This window comes from Notolabrus celidotus, chromosome 11 (genome assembly GCF_009762535.1).
Source record: "Notolabrus celidotus isolate fNotCel1 chromosome 11, fNotCel1.pri, whole genome shotgun sequence".
In the NCBI taxonomy this organism is placed as follows: Eukaryota; Metazoa; Chordata; class Actinopteri; order Labriformes; family Labridae; genus Notolabrus; species Notolabrus celidotus.
Window position 1 is genome coordinate 14142784 of NC_048282.1, and position 23828 is coordinate 14166611.

General features: G+C 40.7%; 2 protein-coding genes across 3 annotated transcripts in view; both read left to right on the forward strand.

The window, feature by feature from the left end:
• Positions 1-8754: 8754 nt before the first annotated feature.
• LOC117821251 (transcription factor HES-2-like) lies at positions 8755-10237 on the forward strand. Its single transcript, XM_034695406.1, has 4 exons — positions 8755-8941; positions 9046-9141; positions 9255-9342; positions 9449-10237. The coding sequence occupies exons 1-4, from the start codon at positions 8852-8854 to the stop codon at positions 9754-9756; spliced, it is 582 nt and encodes a 193-aa protein (XP_034551297.1). The 5' UTR covers positions 8755-8851; the 3' UTR covers positions 9757-10237.
• Positions 10238-11767: 1530 nt separating this feature from the next.
• acot7 (acyl-CoA thioesterase 7) overlaps positions 11768-23828 on the forward strand; it is a 66805-nt gene continuing 54744 nt past the window's right edge. Inside the window, exons 1-3 of one of the 2 annotated variants that reach the window (XM_034695383.1) lie at positions 11768-11946; positions 17289-17406; positions 19799-19955. In XM_034695383.1, the coding sequence (XP_034551274.1) occupies positions 11894-11946; positions 17289-17406; positions 19799-19955 (328 nt within the window). In that variant the 5' untranslated portion in view covers positions 11768-11893. Of the gene's footprint in view, positions 11947-16086; positions 16168-17288; positions 17407-19798; positions 19956-23828 lie in introns of those variants that run through there. The other variant, XM_034695385.1, reaches the window with a different exon arrangement.

Consider the following 23828-nt stretch of genomic DNA (forward strand, 5'->3'; position numbering starts at 1 on the left):
AGCCAATGGTTGATTTGTTGTTCAATATTCTTTTTTTTACCTGAAAACTGATCACTAGTTGCAAAGCTACCCTGTAACCCAAACAAGTAATTGAAAAAAATCGTAATCTCTTGAAAGAAACTGGTGCTACATAGAGATCAATGTCAGACCAACTACAATTGCATATTCAACAAACCAGCAGCCTCTGCCCCAGCAGAGCTTCTGCCACTAGACAGTGGAGGGAAGTGGGGGTGGGGTGGGGGGATGTTCAGGCATATGGAGGATTCAGCCAGGGAGAAAAAGGAGCTAGCTAGAGTGACCCAAAAGCAGAGGCTCCCTGGATGAAATGTTATTTGAGCATAGATAAATTGGTCTGTGGAAAATGTTGATTTTCCTGATCACAGTTTACAGATCTGACTGCATTGCAAGTTGCAGTCAGGTCCTTTAAAGAAGAAATCAGTGTCTGAAAGAATCATGGTAAACTTCACATCAATGTTAGATGCAATTGTCTGGGACTGCTGGAACAAGCTTCGTGCATGTAAAGGGAGCCCACTCACGTTCTCTCATTTACTTCAGAAAAAACATTTTTCAGTTTTTATATTCCAAAAGTCAAAAACTGGATATTGTTTTCAAAAAAGTGACACACTTCTTTCACTGTCTTTCACACTTTTTGTTCACTTTTGTTAGGTCATTTGAAAGGATTTATTTCATATTATCCCAAGATATCCTGATAAAGTTGCACTCTAATAATTGTGGACCCCAGGAAGAGTAGCTGCTGCGTTAGTGGCAGCTAATGGGGATCTGAATAAAGAAAGAAAGAAAGAATGCCTACCATCTTGCTCTCTACCATCTCTACACTGTAAAAAGGGATTTTAGGTTTTAGTTACCTCAGCTCACTTTCTCAAGTCAGTTCAACTTAAATGTCAGTTTTAATTGAAACATCAAGTAAAATAGTGTCCAACTAATCAGTCCAGCCAGAGTAGTTCAGGCCACATAGATTTCCTTGTTGATACAACTAGATGTAAGTATGGCCCCTGCACAAATGCACAGGAAACCCCTTATAGTCATTGGAGTGACCAACCTTTACAATGCCATGTGCTGCAAGAGACACTCGGTTTGGATCAATGTTTTAATACTTTTCTGCATGCAGTGCAGAAGCTGAGTGTTCACCAAAAGAGAAATGTTCGATGTGTGATATTTGTTGACTTTTTTACTACTTAGTTTCTGGTTTTATACCTACATAGTTCTTATATAGTGAGAGCACTCTTCTGTTATTCTGCTTACAGTTTTGTAAGCTAAGAGTTTACTTCTAGATAAATATTGAACAGGGAACAAGCTCGGTTGCTCTCTTCAGTAAGGCAGCATGGACATAGGGGACTGTGCCTCTGGAGTGGCAGACGGGTGTGGTGGTTCCCCTTTTCAAGAAGGGGGACCAGAGGGTGTGTTCCAACTATAGGGGGATCACACTCCTCAGCCTCCCTGGAAAAGTCTACTCTAGGGTGCTGGAGAGGAGAGTCCGGCTGTTGGTTGAACCTCGGATGCAGGAGGAACAATGCGGTTTTCGTCCTGACCGTGGAACACTGGACTAGCTCTACACCCTCGGGAGGGTGCTGGAGGGGGCATAGGAGTTTGCCCAACCAGTCCACATGTGCTTTGTGGATTTGGAGAAGGCTTAAGACCGTGTCCCCCGAGGTATCCTTTGGGGGGCCCCCCGGGAATATGGAGTGGATGGCCTGTTGCTACGGGCCATTCGGTCTCTGTATTGTCGGACCCAGAGTTTGGTTTGCATTGCCGGCAGTAAGTCAAAATCGTTCCCAGTTGGGGTTGGACTCCACGGGGGCTGCCCTTTGTCACCGGTTCTGTTCATAACTTTTATGGACAGAATTTTTAGGCACAGCCAAGTGGCAGAGGGTGTCCGGTTCGGTGGCCTTGGGATTCCATCTCTGCTCTTTACAGATGATGTTGTTCTATTGGCTTCAATGAACAGTGACCTCCAGCTTGCACTGGGACGGTTTGCGGAGTGTGAAGCAGCAGGGATGAGGATCAGCACCTCCAAGTCTGAGGCCATGGTGCTAAGTCGGAAAAGGGTGGCTTGCCCTCTCGGGGTCGGAGGAGAGTTTTTACCCCAGGCGGAGGAGTTTAAGTATCTTGGGGTCTTGTTCACGAGTGAGGGGAAGAGGGAGCGCGAGATTGACAGACGGATCGGGGCGGTGTCTGCAGTGATGCGGAGGCTGTACCTGTCTGTTGTGGTGAAGAGGGAACTGAGCCAGAAGGCAAAGCTCTCAATTTACCGGTCAATCTACGTTCCAGCCCTCACCTATGGTCATGAGCTGTGGGTAGTGACCGAAAGAACGAGATTGCGAATACAAGCGGCCGAAATGAGCTTTCTCCGCAGGGTGGCTGGGCTCGGCCTTAGAGATAGGGTTAGGAGCTCAGACATCCGGGAGAGGCTCAAAGTAGAGCCGCTGCTCCTCTGGATCGAGGGGAGCCAGATGAGGTGGTCAGGATGCCTCCCGAGCATCTCCCTTGAGAGGTGTTTCGAGCATGTCCGTCTGGGAGGAGGCCACGGGGAAGGCCCAGGACACGCTGGCGAGATCATATCTCTCAGCTGGCCTGGGAGCGCCTCGGTATCCTCCCAGAAGAGCTGGTGGAAGTGGCCGGGGAGAGGAGTGTCTGGGCTTCCCTGCTGAGGCTGCTGCCCCCGCGACCCAGACCCGGATACAGGGAAGAAGATGGATGGATGGATGGGTGGATGGATGGATGGATGGATGGATGGATGGATGGATGGATGGATGGAAGAAAAAAAATATTGAAAATTGCCAGCCTTACCTTTCAACTCTATAACAACCATCAGCTGAACTTCCACACGTTTAAAACCTTGAACTTGTATGACTAAATGGTACACACGATTCGATTACCTTGTAGAACTGTTCTCTGAGAAAGCATTTCTCAGCATCTCAAGATTTTGTATGTCCCTTGTTTCTAAATAAAAATGTGTAAATGGTATGATGGTGGTATTCTTCTGCAGTTATTTCACTTTATATCATAAAATATATCTCTGTCCACCACTACATTTTACAGACATGCCAAATTAAAGGAAATTGAAAGAAATTTGAAACTTACGGGACCTGTACCACCCCAACACAGAGAAGCTAAATATGAACTTTTTTTTTTTAACAAAAAACTGTAAAATGAAATATTTTATAGCTGAAAATTTTAGTTTGTAAAATGTAATCCAATTGTAACTTTTAAATGAATAAAAAAAATCAAGAATTTTCAAAATATAGATAATTTCAAACTATCTACATAAAAAGGTGCGCCAATGTTATATGCCACGTCGGAAATACTCAAAAAAATAGAATAAATTAATAATAAAGTAAACAAATTGCCTTTTTTCTCCTTGCCACTTCAGCAGTGTAAACAAAATCCTAGTGTGCAGTTTTGTTAATTTGACAATACAAAACAAATATAGAAAAACTCCGGGACTGCAACACATTTAGCAAGGGAATGAACATTTTCAACACAGGGCTACGTGTTTATATCAACATGTTATGCTAAATAGATCACAAACAGTAACTTAAAATCTGGACGTTAATTTGGTGCCTGTGACTGTTGCTCTATGTTCTCACACCTTTACTGCATATGTCACTCTTAAGGTTTCTCTCACCCTCATATTGTTGCCACAACCCTCAATATATCTCTTACTGCCCTCCAATTCACTCCAATTGCAGTGAAATGGAGAGAAAGACAAACTGTTATTTACCCCTGATCTAACAAAATACAGCCTCTCTCATAGTTTACCATCATTCTCTCTCTTTTGAGAACATTTTGAAATTCTGTTAAAACATATTCAGACATTAATCATTTGAAACTAAGACCATTCCATTTCTAAGTATATCAGTTCAACCTGCACATCCAAAAATATTTATTTTCTGTTAAATGATTTGGGATAAAACCCCTGCTCCAAGCGTTCCTCTGTGCCTCTTTTGCGTTCCACAAAAAGGTATTTGATGCTCCACACTCCACTTGTCATGTCTTGTCTAAATTGTTCATTCAAACAGTTTGTTTTTTTAGCACTTGAGCCTTTGTTGAGAGGTGGGTGCCAATCAGTTCCATCACAAGTTTTTGTAGAACCTTAAATGTGTACATCAGGGTTGTTGGGTAGCTCAAGTCCAATGAGTACATGAGGCCAAATAAAATGGCGAGTGCACTTGCAGTGTTACCAAGATCATGAAGCACTTCCACTCCTTCTATGATTATTCCAACATCTTCCAGGGGATCTGTGGGTTCTGCACCTTCCTTCTTTATGAGGAAGATTACCAGTGTCGTCTGCTCCCTGATTGCCTCCTCGGCCTCAACATCCTCAAGACAGAACGAATAAGCCTTCAGCAAAAACACACATGCACACACACACACCAGTAAAAAATCTCTTTTGCTAAGTTACATCTATCCAGGCCCCAGATTACTATCCCTCCAGACTACATTCAGTGTAGGTTGGTCTTTTCTAGTTTAGACATTAAATGCTGTTGGTTGCTTGGTTGTTGGTATCTAACCAGACTAGTTACATTTGAGAAACTAAACAGCACAATCCATTAAGAATACCTTCAAAAACAACCTGAAAACTGCCAGGGCTGTCAAATAACATTCTAAATTTGAATATATATTTTCGAATTGTAAAAAACACCAAGACATTCAAATATGAAAATTAATATTCAATACTTAAAATATGGGTGAGTAGTACTTGCCGTCTTCCTACGTTTGTACTTTTTTAAACAGAAAACACATTTTATTCTGTGATTTGCTGTCAATGACATACAATAGAGCCAACAGCAGCAACAATCATTACCAATATTAATGGCCAATACTGTAAATATTTTGGCTTTTATGAATACAAGTTACAACACAGGGGTTGTAATAGAGTTCAAATATCTGGTGTCCAACTCAGTGAACTGAGACATGAGAACATCATCAGAGTTATTTCAACTTGGCCTGAGACAAAGAAAAATATATTTAAAGATATCTCTTGAGACTGGAGATATGTGAAAGCAGGCATTTAAGAGAATATGTGGTAAATTGAAAGCTCCTACTGACATTATGAGAGTTGCAGGAGCTGCAGTTTTTGAAGCCTGGTGTTTAATACACAAAATCATAGATCTTTCTGAGTGTCCTTGAGCTCTCTTTTCTCGTAGGTTACTCTGGATCGTTGTCGTGGACATCCCAGACTCCAGCTGCTAAAGCTACTGCTATCTGTCTTACCACTATCATCTCTTTCTTATTCTCTTCCATCCCTCTTTCCAACCCCAACTCGGTTGGGGGAGATGACTGTCTATGGCTGTCTGGTTCTGCTTGAGGTTTCTGCATGTAAAAAGAACGTTTTTCCTTGCTGCTGTAACTTGCTAAATACTGCAAAGTGCCCTACTCATGGTGGATTAAGATGAGATAAGACAGAGTCCTGTCTGTAAAATGGGTCTGGATCTTATCCTGCCTTGATGTTGGGTCCTTGTTAATAATAGAACATAGTATGGTCTAGACCTGCTCTTTTTGTAAAACATCTTGGGATAACGTTTGTTAAGATTTGTCCCTATATAAATAAAGATTGACTGATTGATTGATTGGTTGAGAATATTTGCTTCTTTTTTATTTTGGCCATTCCCTCAATCCTGGGAAATGGTGATCTTGTTGCAATATTTTTTATATAAGTTTCAATGGGGTCAAATGTATTTGCATGTTTTGGCTTCTGATTGTACTTTGAATAAGATTAGTTATAACACATTTCCAGCTGGACCATGATGGTATATTGATCAAGTTTAAAAACTGAGAAAACTGAATGTTTTCTGTCAGGAGATGGGATGAGTGGCTCTCGTGGAAGCTGCAGTTAAAACAAAAGACAGTTTGCTGCTGCAACCTACACACCCTTCTGAAACAGACATGCAGTTGGATACTTTGCTCAAATGCGTTACTTTAAGCTTCCTTCACATTCGATATGAACGTATTTGCAATTGCATTGCGCAGTTTTCTGAATGTTTCAATTACTTCTGAGACAAAATACAACAGTAACAGATCTTTATAGAGGAGAAGAGTGGCTTCAATATCATGGAGGCATAACGACGCCACTATACGACCCAAGCTCAATGAGTGATGCCTGGCTTGTGGCTTGGCACTGAAGACAATAGAATAGGGCATTTTGTTTCAACAAGAGCACTGCGTAAAATTGCTGCCATTACGCGTTCCAGAAATCTAGTGTTTTCAGTTGGTAATTTGAGCACTTTAGACCTGATAATGTTCAATAAGTCGATCAAGCTCAGCTCACAGTTGCTTTATCGGGATATCTTACGTAAACTATTGTGTAGCTGGGAAAAACACAGAAGCAGCCGCTTTCCCTCTGCTCGCATCACGTTGCTGCAAAAGTTCAGGTGTCAGACAGAAGTCCCGTTTGCTGATCCTCCCCCATCAGTCCGCGTGTGATTCTTAATTCCCATGAAGTGTCGAAACATTTTCAGACAAAGGCTCCCTGTTATCCGGCCAGCACAGATGGGTTACCGACGCTGAATTTGCTCTAAAAGACAAAAGAGGACTCTAACCGTAAGAGTGGAACGGAGAAGAAGTGCACCTCCGCCCAACCCCCACCCTCTCCATCCTCCCTGCATCCCAGAGGGGCGGAGAGGGGCGCGTGCAGCAAGTGTGCCTTCTAGTCTTTGGTTAGTGCATCGCTTCGTTGATGTAAAAAAACAAAACAATACAATGTCTACATAATGGTCCTCACATCCTACCAATGTTGAATGTGTCTCTTGAAAGTTAAAAATGTTGAAACTTTTTTTTAACCAAACCCCAAATAATTTGTTGCAAACATTCATATTCCATTTTCACTGAAACATTTATAACTCAGACTTCCTTGGTGGTGATTTCATTCCTATTTATTAAACATGTTTTTATTTTAAATTCTGTGCAGGGTCGTTGTCACCATATCAGGATAAAAGTTCAGCTGTATGCTTATAAAGACGCCTCAGTGTGTGTTTTTCAGGTGTGTGAATTTGATATTATACGCTATACGATTTAAATTATAGCGTTTTTTCACAAAGACAGACATTCTGCTCTGCTAGACCAATATCTCAATTTCTATCAACAGATTGCGCTTTGTGTTTCGTCATCACCATACAATATTGATAAAAAAGCATATCATGATAGCTTGGACGCCAAAATATCCTGGAGACAAGCTGATATAGACAAATGCAGCATAGTTTCCAAACAGGGGGGGGAGGATGGTTTGTTTCAGTTGAACCCATGAGACACTTACAGATGGGGTACCCACGCTAAAACTGCGTCGAGATCATGTGTCGTGCGCGTGAAGTTACAAAAAAAAAAGTAGATCATGCAATACAGTGTGTGTGTGAGCGTGCGTATGGACGAGAGATGCATGGGTCCATGGTGAGACAGGGAGACAGGCTCTATAGGATGCTGGTGCAGAGCAGGTGGGGCGTGTGGGGGGTGGGGGGCCGATGGATGGAGTTGGGGAGGTGGGGTTGAAGGCTCGGTAACAGACAGCCATCTGGTCACTGTGGCGCGTGCGGCGCGCGTGGTTCCCCTGAGTGCAGTGGTATTTGATGGGCTGTCATGTCTTTCTGGTTTTTGTTCAATTAGGAGAGTCATAATTCTGCCCAAAGTTTTACTTTTACCCACCACGAGAGCACGATGATAGGTTATTAAACTCTCCAAGTCTACATATAAAACTTTTAAAATTAACATCACCAATAAGGCAAAGCCCATGATCTTTTTCTATTCTTATTTGAATCTGGCTATTGTCACTAAAGCACATGCACTCTCACCCTCCCTCTGTTTTCCTGCCCCCACCGCCCTGCGTGAGGCGTTGGCAGCAGCATAGTATACAGCCTACAGGTAGAGACTCCCCCTGGGCAGAAACAGCAGAAAAACGTCATATGCAAAACTATTGTTGTCAAAATGTAAGAGCAGATGTTATTTGAAAGTAGCGTGGCTTGGGTATGAGATTTGAGAAAGAGTCTGTATCTCTGTGCAATTTTCCATACACGCAAGCCTGACCCCTATGCCAGTGATGTATGTATTGCACCTTGTTGTTCCAAGTGTATACATTTATTTTAAGATCATGTCTAATTTAATATATTGTATCAAACTTAACTATAGCTTTTGTAATTAAAAAAAAATAAAGCTTTAAATATAGGCAAGGTCAAATTGTCGACATTATACAGCATGAGGCAACTAGCAGGCTGACAATTCTTCACAATGTAATCATTTATTTTTGTTCAAAAACTCGTTTTAATGTAGGTCTAGTTTGTTATGCTTCACAAGATAAGGAATAAATAAACAAGTATCTCTCCTTTCATTCCAAGCCAACAAAGAGCGGTGCGTAATTACCCGCGTAACTATCAGCAGTAGGCTAATCACATGCGCCTTGCATTTTACGAACATTTTCCATCCGCTATATTAAAAAATAACCTTAGTGTGTGCTTTTAAATGTAATATAAAATACAACGCTTGTAGACGTCGTATTTGGTGAATGAGTATTCGGAGCGTCCAAACTTTAAGCGTCTGTGCCCATATTTTTTGGAGCTTCTGGACAGTTTTTGTTTGATGGATCATAATGCAGACACGCTCTGCAGTAGTCACGCATGGATTAGTGGAAAGGACAGATGGTTATCTTCCCAAATTTAATGGTTTTGTGTTGTTTTCATCATATATTTGGCCACTCCAAATCGTTGCATGCGCTTGGGGGCGTATCCATGACGCACGAAAACCGACGCCACGGACCTGCATATATACCGCAGCCCGTGGCCGTTAGAGGCACATCTTCGCTGACTTGTGTTCTAAACACTTCTCTAGCACAAAGAAGACGCAGAAAATGTCTCCAAATATGACATGTGAATCTCTCCAGTCCTTTGCTCCAAGGCTTACTGTGGCCAAAAGAAAAGAGGCTCTTGAGCTCCGAAAGGTAAGCGAATTGATTTACTTTTGCTTCGTTATCTTTGATATTTACTCGGCTTTTCTACACTTGGTGGATTGAATGAATTCTAAATTGTTTATTTTTTCTTTCAGACTATGAAACCTTTGATGGAAAAAAGAAGACGCGCCCGTATCAACGACAGCCTTGACCATTTGAAAAATCTGATCCTTCCCCTCACAGGCAGAGATGTAAGTTGTTTTAAGGGTTTTAATTCATGCAGAAATAACTTTTTCAGATGTGCTGAAGTTAAGGCATTTGATTGCACGTGTTTGACATTGTTTTTGTTATTATTTTTTTGCAGAAAACTCGCTATTCTAAGCTTGAGAAAGCCGACATCTTAGAAATGACTGTGAGGTTCCTCAGCGACATTCCCCCTGTTAACAACAAAGGTGAGTTATGGTTCTGCCTGTCTAACACTCCAAATTCATGAAAATGTGAGCCTTACTCCTTTAGAAGCACGAACATAACATTTCATTTCCTTTTCGATTTTCGCAGATAACTACAGAGATGGTTACAAAGCCTGCATCCAGCGCGTCTCCGCTCTGCTCCCCAAAACGAGCCTGGATCAGGACGCGTGCAAGCGGGTGAACGAATTCATCCAGCGTTCCACGCCCGCCACCATCACACCAACTTGCCTGAAATGCTGTGCCCACAGCTCCAAGGCCTTCCCTCAGATACAGAAGAGACTTCAAAACCTGAAATCAAGCTTCAGCTCCAGACTGGAAAGCAGCAGCGCTGTGAATCCCAGCAGCGCGCAGCCAGTACCGCAGGCTGCGGGCGCACCCATGTGGAGACCCTGGTAGATTTCTTCAGGGTCCGAGTCTTCCGACAGTATTTGAAAGACTGCAAAGTGTTTCACATGTAGGTTACATGTCTAAACTGCATCACTTGTAAATATTCACAGTGATTCACCGCTTCTTATTGTTGATGAAAAGCTAGAATTCATCGTTAAATCGTATCGGTTGAGTATTATATACTTACATTATCGCGCACGAGTCTGTTGTCCTGTATCATTTGATATATTCAGATAGTCGTATTTCTTTAAATCTGCATGTATGTATCGGTTAAATATTTAGTCATCTTCGCGGACTAAGTAATAAGGGCCGTTGAAACAGCCCTGTAAGACCCAAAGGGTCATTATGTATGAATTTGCACAGAACATTTCATTCTGTGCAGATGGAACTTGTAGACATGTTATATGTCTGTATCAGTATCTCTGTTGAGGTGTGATTGATTTTTGCTATTTCCAGCAAATGTTGTACATATGTTATTATATAAAAATGAATAAACTGCATTTTCGTGGTTAAATCTTGTCTTGTTCTTTGTTACGTTTTTTGGTCATTCATCAGAACATAGCCTGACGCATAATGTCGAATATTTCACAGCCTAAAACACTTCAAGGAAAGACACGGAACATTACACAATGTGCCCTGTGTTAAAGAGACAAAAAATAGACACCGACAATAAATATAACACAGCCTCACACGGAGCATAATGGTAGCCTATAGAATTATGGCGCAAATTACAGAAAGAAAACCCAAAGAAAACTGTTTATAGGCTGTATAGTTGTAACTTGGTTTATATGAAAAATAAGGACAGTGGCACCTGCTTTGGTGCAGCAAATATGTTCTGCTGTTCACACAGAAAATCTCTTTGTTCTATCAACAAAAAAACAACAACTGTGCAACCCATCTGTCCAGCACATATAGGCCAGAAGTATGAACCGTTAAACACTGCTCCGGATTTGACTGTGTGGTCAATGGTCAAATGCGCCTATAACAGGTGACATGAAATACTGCGCCTGTGTGGATTATGCAGTAAAGTAAACGCGGTCTCTGCTGCCCTCTTCCGACGGATGCAGGTGATGAATCTGCTCTGGTTTCTATCCTCGTCGCCCTTTCTCGTCCCCATGTCGGCAACCTAGAGGCAGAGGCCACTCCATCCCAGCCAACCTCTAGTTATTATGTTGACTGTATCCAATAAAGCAGGGCTATTCAATTAAATATTTGGTCTGGCCGGATTACATTTTTTTTTTCTATTAACCTTTATTTAAACAGGTAAACAATCCATTGAGATCAGGATCTCTTTCACAAGGGTAACCTGGCCAAGAGGTCAGCAGCATATATCATAAAAAACAATCTGACTAAGTACATGAGCTGGACCGGACATTTTTAGCAGATAGTGAGCTGTTAACTAAGTTAACCATTTAAAAGAAAAACGAATAGATAAGATAACAGACACACTGGATGTTTATTAACATATTGCCACAACCAAAGGGGCGTAAACACAATAAAAGAGCAGTACTTAAACTAAACCTATGCTGAAATACTGCTTCTTTAAATTTTACATATCAAACACATAACTTCAACACATTTTGACAGGTAAATACAAGCACATGTTCAGGTGCATATGAACAAAAAAAAAACAAAGTGCATATTAGGAACACCCTGTTTTGTTTTGATCACATCTGAAAGTGCATAAAAAAGTAACTTGCTTAACAGCAACTTTCAGAACAAAAAACACAGTTTGTCCCTGTCCATATTTGGTCCCATCTGAGACAGTCACAACTTCAGTGCATATAATCAACAAACATAGTGTGCACAGTTTTTTCTTGCCGGACCCAAGTCACAATCACACGGCAGTTGCTTTCGGGCCACTCGAGGGTTGCTTTCGGGCCGCTAATTGAATAGGGCTGCAATAAAGGCTCCTCTTGTTACAGACACGCTGTATGAACTGTTAAAAAAAAAAACGTGACCACGTTACATAAAATATATTTTAGAGTTCATGTGAATATTTCTGACAGATGACTCATTTCTGACAGAAACTGTGACCACGGCTGCTGGCGGACGCTGGAGAGGTCTGGTTTCCCGTCACATCACTCAGATCTCGCTGCAATACGAGATCTACAAACCCCGAGACCTCCGCATCCTCATCGTCACAATGTCGGTACCGGCGCGGACGCGTGAGGCAGCATCCACACTTCAATTATGCAGGTAGGACCATAGAGAAGGACGTTTAATAGGAAACATAAAGGGAGAGGAAACCTCGTGTGTTAAGAACGTGCTGGTGGTCGACAAGTGACGAGGAAAGCGAGGCTACCAGCGTCATCGCTTCTTCCCTCAGTCAGATAATCCGCTTCGTGTCCCACAGTTATACTCAGTAGAGTATAGTCTGAATGCACACAGTCTGAAGTCTGCTGGTTATCAGTAAAATGACATTAGTTTACGTCTGGCCTATCAAACGACACGTTTTTATCTCGCCTATGCTGCCGGCAGAGGTGCAGAGTGCCTATTAGCATGTCGGATGTTATGACCTCACTACGATTAGCACATTACTGACTCGCTTAAATAGGACTCATCATGGTCGCCAACACTTCACCAAAACTAACAGAAAAGTTGTATTTCATTGCGAAAGCTTGGGCATATTGGCTTTTGTTAGTAGTTTATCCGCAATGTGCTATTAGCCAGCTGCTTCCTTGTTGTTATCCCCCCCTAACATTACAGTCAGAGAAAGAGCAATAAGAATACAAAGGAAGTAGCGGTTTCAAAGGTTGCACAGCTAGTGCAGTGGAAATGACTCATTGAAATACATTTGCAATGAATAGGTTTCATATTCCTGCAGTTTGCAGATATTGCTGTGCAGCTGCTCAACAGTAGGGGGAGCTGTACAGCTTTGTCAGATAACAGCTCTGTCTGCATGGTAAGACTTTCTACAATAGGAAAACACGTCACTAATATTACTTGAACTAAGGTACAAGCATTAATAAAAAAAACAATAAGTACATGATCAGTTACTCAGGTAAAAAGAACTGTGCTAATACAAGAACTTACTGTTTTTTATAATATTTACACAGTGATCATTTGACTTTGCTATCATGCTCAGGGTTGGATGTAGTAATAGAAAGGAAGTTGCATACACTGACGTTTACAAACTTAGGGAATTGGTCATTCTAGTTCCATAAGTTTATCATTTCAATGCCTCTCAATAGATCAGCAACTGAAAAGACCAAATTCAGTAAACCAGTGAAAGTTCACAATTTGAAGTACCATGATCTGGATATCATGGATAGGACAGAGGAGAACCACAGATATACTTTAAAAGTTAAAGGTACAGTGTGTTGCATTCAAAGGAGCAGTGTGTAGTGTCAAAAGGTACAGTGTGCAGTATTTAAAGGTGCAGTGCATAGTGTCTAAAGGGGCAGTGTGTAGTATTTAAAGGTGCAGTGCATAGTGTCTAAAGGTGTAGTGTGTAGTATTTAAAGGTGCAGTGCATAGTGTCTAAAGGTGTAGTGTGTAGTATTTAAAGGAGCAGTGTGGAGTAATTAATGGTACAGTGTGTTGCATTAAAAGGAGCAGTGTGTAGTGTCAGAAGGTGCAGTGTGTAGTGTCTAAAGGAGCAGTGTGTAGTAATTAATGGTACAGTGTGTTGCATTCAAAGGAGCAGTGTGTAGTGTCAGAAGGTGCAGTGTGTAGTGTCAGAAGGTGCAGTGTGTAGTGTCTAAAGGTGCAGTGTGTAGTATTTCAAGGTGCAGTATGTAGTAAAGATAGAGTGTGTAGTATTTAAAGGAGCAGTTCATAGTATTTAAAGGTAGAGTGTGTAGTATTGAAAGGAGTAGTGTGTAGTAGGCATATTTAAAGGTGCAGTGTGTAGTATTTAAAGGTGCAGTACGTAGTATTTAAAGATACAGTATGTATTATTCAAAGGAGCAGTGTGTAGTATTTAAAGGTACAGTGAAGCCTATAGAATTTAAAGGTGCAGTGCGTAGTATTTAAAAGTGCAGTGTGTAGTATTTAAAGATACAGTGTAGCCTTTAGAATTTAAAGGTGCAGTGTGTAGTATTTAAAGGTGCAGTGTCTAGTATTTAAAGATACAGTGTGTATTATTCAATGGAGCAGTGTATAGTATTGAAACTTACAGTGTGTATAATTTTAAGGTGCATTGCGTAGTATTTAAAGGTACAGTGTTTAGTATTTAAAGGTACAGTGTGTAGTTTTTAAACGTGCAGTGTGTAGTTTTTAAAGGTGCAGTGTGTAGTATTTAAAGGTGCAGTGTGTAGTATTTAAAGATACAGTGTAGCCTATAGAATTTAAAGGTGCAGTGTGTAGTATTTAAAGGTACGGTGTGTAGTATTTAAAGATACAGTGTGTATTATTCAATGGAGTAGTGTGTAGTATTGAAACTTACAGTGTGTATAATTGTAAGGTGCATTGCATAGTATTTAAAGGTACAGTGTGTAGTATTTAAAGGTACAGTGTGTAATTTTTGAATGTGCAGTGCGTAGTTCTTAACAGTACAACGTTTAGTATTTAAAGGTACGGTGTGTAGCATTGATAGGAGCAGTGTGTAGTATTTAAAGAGGGAACAAAAGATAATTCAGTTACTACCCTCAGATAACAGCTAGCATGAGAAATCAGCCACTGTATTATTGAGCAATAGTTAGGTCCAACAAAGTCATCTAAATGTACTTGTATGAAGGATACAATATTGCTGCTGATGACTAACCTGCCTAACCACTGAGACTTCAACTATGTGATGTGAATGAAGTAAGCTAACCATTACAGCTGCTGGTCTTTGTTTTAACATATGAAGGTGGTACCGTTGAATCACAAGCCAACAAAGCATGATTTTGTGGTAAATTCATACTAACACACAAGTGTACATAAAAAGTTTATTGTCTGCTGGGATGACATAAAAAAAAAAAGAGAGTGAGAAGGATATTATTTTGTGTTTGGCAACAGTCAGTAAATTTTAAGCTAACATTAAGGTATCATTTCTCATAGAAAGAGGTGGGAGGTAGTTGAATGCTAGCTGTTGTATGACTGTAAACAATTCACATATACAGTTTCTCCCCTGGCTGAGGTTAATGATTGTACTGTATTTTAATATTGTCACTGTCCTGTTTAATTAAGAAATAATGAACTGGTGCATGTTTATCTCAGTATGTGAGCTTGGTGGGTGATTTAGTTTGCACACTTTTTTGTGTACTTATGTTTTCTACCTTTGCCTTATTTAATAGGACAGTGGATAGAGTCAGAAATGTGGGAGAAGAAGGTGGGGATGACAAACAGTTATTGGCTGAGGGTTGGAGCTGAGTGCAGGATTGCTGTGTAGAATACTAGGCCTCTGTTTATTGGTCTAAGTCTAACACCTGAACTTTTTACTATATTTGAGTTCCTTGTCTTTTAGAACAGCAGCGGCCTCAAAGGTGTGGTCAGGTTTGTTTAACTGGAAGGGGTACTTTCTAAAACTTGTAACTGTATTTTTGTGAAACTGGTCTAAAGACAGGTTTTGTTGCACTGAATTCTTTTTTTTTTCACAGTCTTAGTCAGGTATTTTTAGTGTTGTTCTGTCTCTCATCTACTGCTCTTAAATTTAGTTGTGACAAATTGTATTGGCAAACCACTTCCCACTAACTAATTACTAACTAATCAGTGGGTGTGCTGGGAACCAGTCTGACTAGTCATGATGTTGGAGGCGGGGTCAATGTTAACACTGTATGACGTCACTCACTACAGCAACGTCAGGGCCTTTTAAAATTTTAGCAGATGTAAGAGTAAGGATCATTTAGGAGTGGAGCGTGTTTGAGAAAGACAGAGAGTCAGTCAGAGAGTGAAGATGCTTTGTATTAGACCTCCCAACAGACGGATGCGATATGAATTGGATTACAAAGCGTTACTCAGTGGGCAAAGTGTTCAACTCAGCAGGTAGTTCATCTCTGATGAATGCGACTCACACACAAACACTCACACCGTTTCATGAGAATTGTTGAACTTGGGCTATTTTTGAGGCTGCATCATGTGTTACTACTATTTAAATAGCTAAACATTTCAATTTTAAAATGGTGTTGCTTTGATGTAAATAATAGATGTAATATTAAGGTGAGTGTCCTTTTATAGAATACAGCATCATATAGGCTACATGAATCACACGAGGGTACAGCAATATGATTTTTTACTGTATTGTTGTCATTGTCTACACTAATCCAAGTCTGAGGTACTTGTGTGTCTTATGGTAAGAATGAGTGAAACCATGCCTACTTTGTTGGTTTGAGGCTTCTGCTTTGTTGATGTTTTGCAACTCTAAAATCCCCGGCATTTCTAAACTCTGACTCCTCATTAAGAGGAAGTCACTGGTACTCTGATTTTCATCACAAAAAGGAAAATAAATCATTTCCAGTTGCTTAAAGTGGATCTTGAGATGTTTCTTTTAAAGATGTAAGTAAAAAAACCCATTCCATATCAATATTGTTAAATATTATTACCCAGTTTTTGTGAAATAGAGGATTAATAGTGGTGTTAGGATACGGAAACCTTTGCTTTGAATCAACACACATGCACTCCCGCACACACATTCCTATAAAGTTTAACCATCTGATGAGTACTCAGATGTCTGTACATACCTGTGTGGTGTGTGACCTCAGAGTATGTAAACAGATTAGATTGTAACTGGTAAAACTAGTTTAACTGACACACTGAAGAATTCGGAAACAGCTGATTTACATGACCGCGTGTACAGACAGTAATAATGACACCGTGTGCAGTCATGAGGTAGACACAGAGGGCTGGGGATTGTCTCAAAGGAACATACCATTGACTCTGAAAATACTCTGTCACGTTTTATAAATCAGTGTTGGGAAGCTTTCTACACTTCCTCCTTTGTGCCAGACTCTATAGACGCACAATCCTACATATGTTAGCTTTTTTTTTTGCCAGAAAATATGATAAGCTGTCAAACATTGAAACCTGCTTTACACATGCTTTAAACTTTTCTTACATTTTGGCTCATTTCTGCACATCAGCATCATAGTACCAGCTGCTGTTTGAGGGGAAATCATAGCTCAAAGATATTTTACTCTTTATCTTTGATTATTCATAATTATAATAATATGAAAAAAGTGAAGTTTTCAGTGAGTAGTGTAGGTTAGGTTTGTCACATTCAATGATTGGTAGAGGTTTTATATAAACTGACAGAAATAATTAACTATTCAACAAAGATCAACAAAATTCTAACATAACAAAAGCATACAAGGAAAATCCCCTGAAGGACAGGCAGACGGGCAGCAATCCCCAACTCAAATGCCTCTCCTCCACTATAGGCAGAAGTGGACTTTTCAAGGCTAGGTGAACCTCATTGTCATCACAGTGTATTCACCTGCTGGGAATACAATGACAGAGAAAAGAGGGGAGGGAAAAACACACAAAACATACAGCCGAAACAGAAGTATTATTCCCACCGGATGTAATAAAACTCTGATAGAGAGAAAGGTCTTGTAGCACAAGTTGTAATCCTCCAATTAGATCTGACATGATGCTAACTAATGTTGTCTTTAATGCAGGATCATGGGGCCAAATGATGCCAACATTGTTGGCAATGTCCATGGGGGCATCATCCTCAAGATGATCGAGGAGGCAGGATGCATCGTGAGCACGCGACACTGCAACACACAGAATGGGGTAAGAGACCACAACTACACTAAGCACCTACTTTAGACTTTTCTATTATACCACTGTTGGCGATTAATGACTGTTTGACTTGCCTATGAAAAACAATAAGTCTCAGGTTTATTTCGATAGCAGAGTGCATTACAAATGATCAAATATTAAATGTTGCAGTTAAAAAATAGACTTGAAACAACATTGGCAAATAGAAAAAATTGAAAGAGAGAGATTCTCTCGCTCTTCCCATGAAGTGATGATCTTTGCCTTTAATCATAACCTTAAGAGTATATAGCTATGTTTTTTTGTTTTTAATATTTAAATGATAGATTAGATATAAAACATTCTTAATTATATGAAAACTTTGATTCCACCTCACTCATCAATGTTATATGTGAGCTCTGAGTCCCATCAGTCATGAATTAATGTTTGTCTTTGTTCAGTATTGCTTCACCCAGATTTGTTTTTCCTCTGTGCTGGTGTTACTTTTTACCTGGTGAACTTTAACCGACTTTTGACATTCAGAATGATCATCATTTGATTGTCATCTCACTTGCTACAACAATGTGTTCACTATTATGTCCTGTTCAGATAAGACATTCAGACAGTCACATGATATGTATGACTAAATATGTATTTACATGTACTGCAGCACATACAGTATGTGCTTCATGAAGACAAATTGAACAGTTAGAATTGAAAAATTAATTAACTTTTTTTAATTTCAAATCATTTGAGAAATATAAAAACCAAATTAAAGGTGACATGTCACGCTTTTTTCATCAATATATATTGGTCTAAGAGGTCCCCAAAACATGTCTTTAAAGTTTATGCTCAAAAAAACACTTTGAAATCAGATTTTGGTCTGCCTGAAAAATCCCTTTCTTCAGTCTTCCTCAGAACACTCTGTTTTCTCTCTGACCACGCCCCCTCAGGAAGTGGATGTGGTCTCGGCTCTCCAGCACGTTGATCTAATGTTTACATGTTGGCTGAATATACACGGCTGCTCACAGATCACGTTACTTCAACCCTCTGAATCTGATCCAGAATCTGATCCTGACGGAGAGGCGCCTGTAGCAGGACCTTTCTGAAGGATTGGTCACAGATTTAGTGTTTCTTGTTGTTTTATTTATCAGTATGTTGACGTGTGTCTTGGTACACAGCTACGAACATGTAGCTATGTGGCTATGCTAACTAGCGCTAGCACTTATCCATGATAAATAAAAATCATCCACTAGATCTTCAAATCTGCAGACGTGGGGAGTAAAACCGACCTCTGCCAGAAAGGCAGCAGGACCTTTCTGAAGGATCGGTCACAGATTTAGTGTTTCTTGTTGTTTTATTTGTCAGTATGTTGACGTGTGTCTTGGTACACAGCTACAGCTATGAACATGTAGCTATGTAGCTATGCTAACTAGCGCTAGCACTTATCCATGACAAATAAAAATCATCCACTATATCTTCAAATCTGCAGACGTGGGGAGTAAAACCGACCTTTGTGTTTATTAAGCACACATTTGTGCAGGTAATGAAAAACGGAGGAAGGGTTGAGTTGTATTTTATATAGTCTATGGGCTGAACAAGCTCCGAGCTCTGACTCCGTGACAGACCGGATATTGTTGTTACGTAACAAAAACACGGAAGTCTGAAACGGCTCGTTTTAGACACATTTACAGAAAGGTGTAGAAATCAAACAGGGGCAGAATGGATTTTTTTCATTCTTGGGGGGTTTGTAGACATGCCGAAACTCTCCAAAGTAAACAAAGTTAAACTTTAAGCTTCTGAACTAGATATGTGTCGACTGTGATTAAGCTCTGGATTCATCAGGGTGAAGACTACTCCATGTGCTTCATGTGTAATTGCTGAGACTCACCCTCGTTACTACAGGTATGCTACAGGTAACATACTGTAGATAATTGGGAGAGGGGGTACATTGTACAGCATTGACAAGGTGACAGTGGTTTTTCTTGCCTATACTGCTCATGGCATGCGAAAACGATCACTGCGCTCTGTCTTCACAGCCCAACTATGAGGAACAATGTCATACAATGTGATTGACTAAAGAATGCAAAATGCAGGATCAACATTACCTAGCACCACTTAGGAAACATGAAGTAGTGACACAGCAAGTTGAATCCAAAGAGAAATCTGTTAAGTGTGGTGTATTATTTTTTAGATTAAACTTTGATACATGACCAAAGTGTTATAATAATTCTGTTGCACATCAGGGGGATGATATATTATCATGTCAAAATCTGGCCCACCCTTTGTAAACATCTATTGTTAACAAGAAAGGATAGGACAGTGGATAGAGCAGAAATTGGGAGAGAGAGAGAGAGAGAGAGTGGGGAGTGAGTCAGTATCAGATGACATCTGCATGAGTTCAAGGATTGCTGTTTCTTCTCCTCAGGATCGCGGTGTGGCTGCTCTAGTTCGGGTGGAGAAGACAGAGTTTCTGTCTCCTGTATTCATTGGCGAGGTCACCCATGTCACCGCTGAGATCACTTACACCTCGAAGCACTCACTGGAGGTGCAGGTCCATGTCATGGCGGAGAACATCCTCACAGGTGACCTCTTTTGATGTTTGAAGATGGCATTAGATAATAAAATGCTGCCATTGTTTACTGCAGTCGTACATTTAGACTGATCTTGTCAGAATCTGATGCTCAACAATGTTCACCTTTAGCCTTGTTTTCACCCACATCACTACAGAGGAGGAAAAGAATGATAGACATTCACAGACAAGGGTTCAGAGACACACACACACACACACACACACACACACACACACACACACACACACACACACACACACACACACACACACACACACACACACACACACACACACACACACACACACAGAGATATAAACAACACACAGATATAAACAACACACATGCACTATTGGACCAATGTCAGACACCTGGGATGCTTTAGTTTCCAATGAAGCAAACAGATGCATTGGTGTGTTTTATGAAGAACAAACAGCCAAATAATAGTTCACAAAACATGGGGTATAAAGGTCAGAGTGAAGAGTATGGATTCAAAAGGTGTGTGAGCATTGACTACTGCAAGAAGGCAAACACACCCAGATCATGGTACATTGGCACAGTTGCCCTGTTATTGACTTCAGTGCAGTTCTGAGGTTTTACCAAAGGCTGTTATGTTGTTCTAAGCCCATAAAATTCAGTAAAATGGCAAATACAAATAACTCAGATCATTTTAATATTTTTCATATGTAAAAGATGTCACATATTTTGAAATCAAGGTAACCACAGAAGCGGTTTGGCTGGTGGAGCTGCAGCAAAAGCACACATTTAACTTAGCACATCAACGACCCCTCAGGTCAGTATAGTTCACAACAGAACAGATACTGATTTGAAGCAGAAAGTCATGATTACAGAAAGTTCAGTGACTCGTAAGTTAGTGTATTTCATTTTTTTTTTAAAAGTTGAACCATGTTTCTACTGTTTGGATAGAGGAGGCAGGCTTTTCTGACCTAGTCACCACTGGGAGCTCAAATGTTTGGCTTCACTTTGGGGGAGTGTTGTCCTTGTTTTCATACAGTCTATGTCTGATAACCATTTAAAGAGATAGGAAATAGATTCATTTACATTTGTTATTGTAGATTTCCTTTTTTTAAAACTTTGGTTATTGGCTTTTTCACAATTACAACAAAAAAGCTAACATTTCGTGTTCAAATGCACAAATAGAGACATAACACTGGACAGTCAACTTGCGGCATGTTTTTGTTCACATGTGCAGCTCATCCAGATCATGTCAGGAATTTTTCAGGATATTTTGTGCATATCTGAAAGGGCAATAGAGTCACTTTTCCAAATGCTGGTTATGTCATGCTGCTCTGATTCTGGTTAGGTCAGAATAAAAAAGGACCTCGCTGTGACATTCTGCTGTTTGGCCAGCAGAGAGCAGCACACAATAAAAAGTACAGCTCTGAGAAGCATGGCGGATGAGACGCAGCTTTCATGACATGCTGCATTACGTACTGTGACAGGGGAACAGAAACTCAGAGCCGTGTTGGTCCCCTGATTTAAATTGTATTCCAAGTGACCCCGTTTGTAAGTCATGTTTATAACAAAGATATATGTGCATTACACATAGTTCATGCACACATTAAGTATCAACACACATGAAATCTCTCTCTCTCTCTCTCTCTCTCTCTCTCTCTCTCTCTCTCTCTCTCTCTCTCTCTCTCTCTCTCTCTCTCTCTCTCTCTCTCTCTCACACACACACACACACACACACACACACGCACAAACACACATACACACATACACACATACACACGCACATACACACACACCACACTACACAGACACACACGCACAGCCGAGTCCCTTGAGTGAAGACGCAGAGAGGATCACACTGGGCTGACCGAGCATTATCTCTGAGCCTTTAAATGCCAATGGTGTGAGGGTGATGCACAAACTGTCTGTATTAGCCCAGTGTTAAGTGTTGACAGCTTTAAAACTGCATGAATATATATCAAAGAGGAGAAGGTCTACACATAAGAACATGGAAAGACTAAGACAATGCTGCGTTTTGATGCTCCTTATAGATGAGTTTCAGTGGAAGAGAGAGAGTTTTGTGATATTTTACCATGAAAACCTCACTTTTTCGTTTTTGTTCTTGTTCCTTCACCATTCTGAGTCAGAGGGCACCGTCCAGCTGTCCTGAAGGCACCGAGGAAGAGACAGATAAAAGGGGGAGAGGGGTTAAGACAGACAACTGAGAGGCACATGGACACATTGATGGGCAAATGATGACACAGGGAACGAGATAGAAAGAGTGAGAGTATGGAAGAAATAGAAGAGGGATGAAGGAAAGGAGGTGCAAGAAACAAAAGAAGTATCCCCTAGACAGCCGTTACCCTAGCAACAGGCTTATACTGGTTGGTTGGCTGGTTGCTGGGCTGGAAGCAGGTTGATGGAGGCGGAGGCAGGAATATGAGATGACAGGTTCAGAGCTGGGTATATACATACAGGCATCGGTACGGGCAGCCTGCTACAGGGCACGGCCTCTTAGGAAGGTCCAGAAGAGTGGAGGTTAGGAAGAGCAGACACTCAGAGCAGCATGTCAGGGACCTATTCAGATTTTCAATATCTGTTCAAGCATTTACAGATACAAGTTTGTTGTATTTACCAGTTATTTGCCCTTTAAGAGGCATATTTTCTACTACATCAAATTACACTCTTATAATCCACATGATCAGTATCTACCTCAGACCTGGCCCCCATGATACTTTGCATGAATTATGAGTACAACATCCGGAGTGTTCCATCAATTAATATGAAACCTGTGTTTTCCATAGACACTGGAGGCTTATCCTGATCACACAAGAGTGATTGCGAGATTAAAAACAAGGGAACATCATCTGTTGCACATTAAACAGGATAATGTGATCATCTTCTATAGAGGGATGGGAGGACAAAATGAGGAAATGGCCTTAGCTAAAGTACATTAGCATATTTAAGCTCTTTCATGAGCTCTGTTGTTACAAATGGCAAAGCAGTGGACAACCTGAAAAGCTCTTGGGCATATCCATATATACCAAAGACTGTATAAAATATGGACGTAGTATCCGTGACGTCACCCATCTGTTCCTGATCGCTGTTTTGAAGCCAATCGACGGCGGCAGCCATATTGGAAATGCGGAACTCAACCAGGCAGAGTGTGACACAAAGGGGCGGAGTTTGAACCTCCTAGCCAACAGCTATGTGTTCCTGTCCGGGTGTCAAGTCAGTCATGTCCTTATTTGGGCAAAAACTCGTAACATAATATCTTCTGAACCGTCACGTTAGAAAATAATTTACCCACCGTACAGTGTGTGCCGATAGAGAAATTAGCTACTGTAGCCAAGCCGCTTTTTGAACCAGGCTGTAAACATGTTTATTAATGCTGCAAAGATCGTCTTTTTTGAATTGGTGTCTATGTGGTTTCTGGTGTTTCTGCAGCCAGCCTCAAGTGGATTCGCGATGTATTGCAGTTTATAACACTTCCGCATGGGCTTCATCGTATGAGACCGGAGGTTGCCGCTTGATATACACACAGTGATATGGTCCAACTCTTTGACATCAAGCTTACCTGAATGTAACATTTATTAGGGCATGAGACTTCATCACAGCTGTAACTTAACTTGTGGTACTGTTGCTTAGGCTACATGTTTTTTTATTTAAAAGTGATATTTTTGAGCATTTTTGCCTTTATCGATAGGACAGCTGAAGAGAGACAGGAAATGTAGGGAGTAAAGAGTCGGTGAAGATGTGCAGCAAATGGTCAAGGCTGGGAGTCAAACCAATGACCTCTGCGACGAAGACTATAGCCCTTGTACATGGGGCGCGCTTAGACCACTAGGCCAACGGCGCCCAAGGCAACGTGGTTTTGTCTCTATTTATATTAGCTTTAGTTTCTGAGAA

Coding starts and splice junctions, on each gene's coding strand:
- LOC117821251 (XM_034695406.1), top strand. CDS start 8,852: ATGTCTCCAAATATGACATGTGAATCTCTCCAGTCCTTTGCTCCAAGG. Junction 8,942..9,045: donor AGGCTCTTGAGCTCCGAAAG/GTAAGCGAATTG, acceptor TTTTTCTTTCAG/ACTATGAAACCTTTGATGGA. Junction 9,142..9,254: donor TTCCCCTCACAGGCAGAGAT/GTAAGTTGTTTT, acceptor ATTTTTTTGCAG/AAAACTCGCTATTCTAAGCT.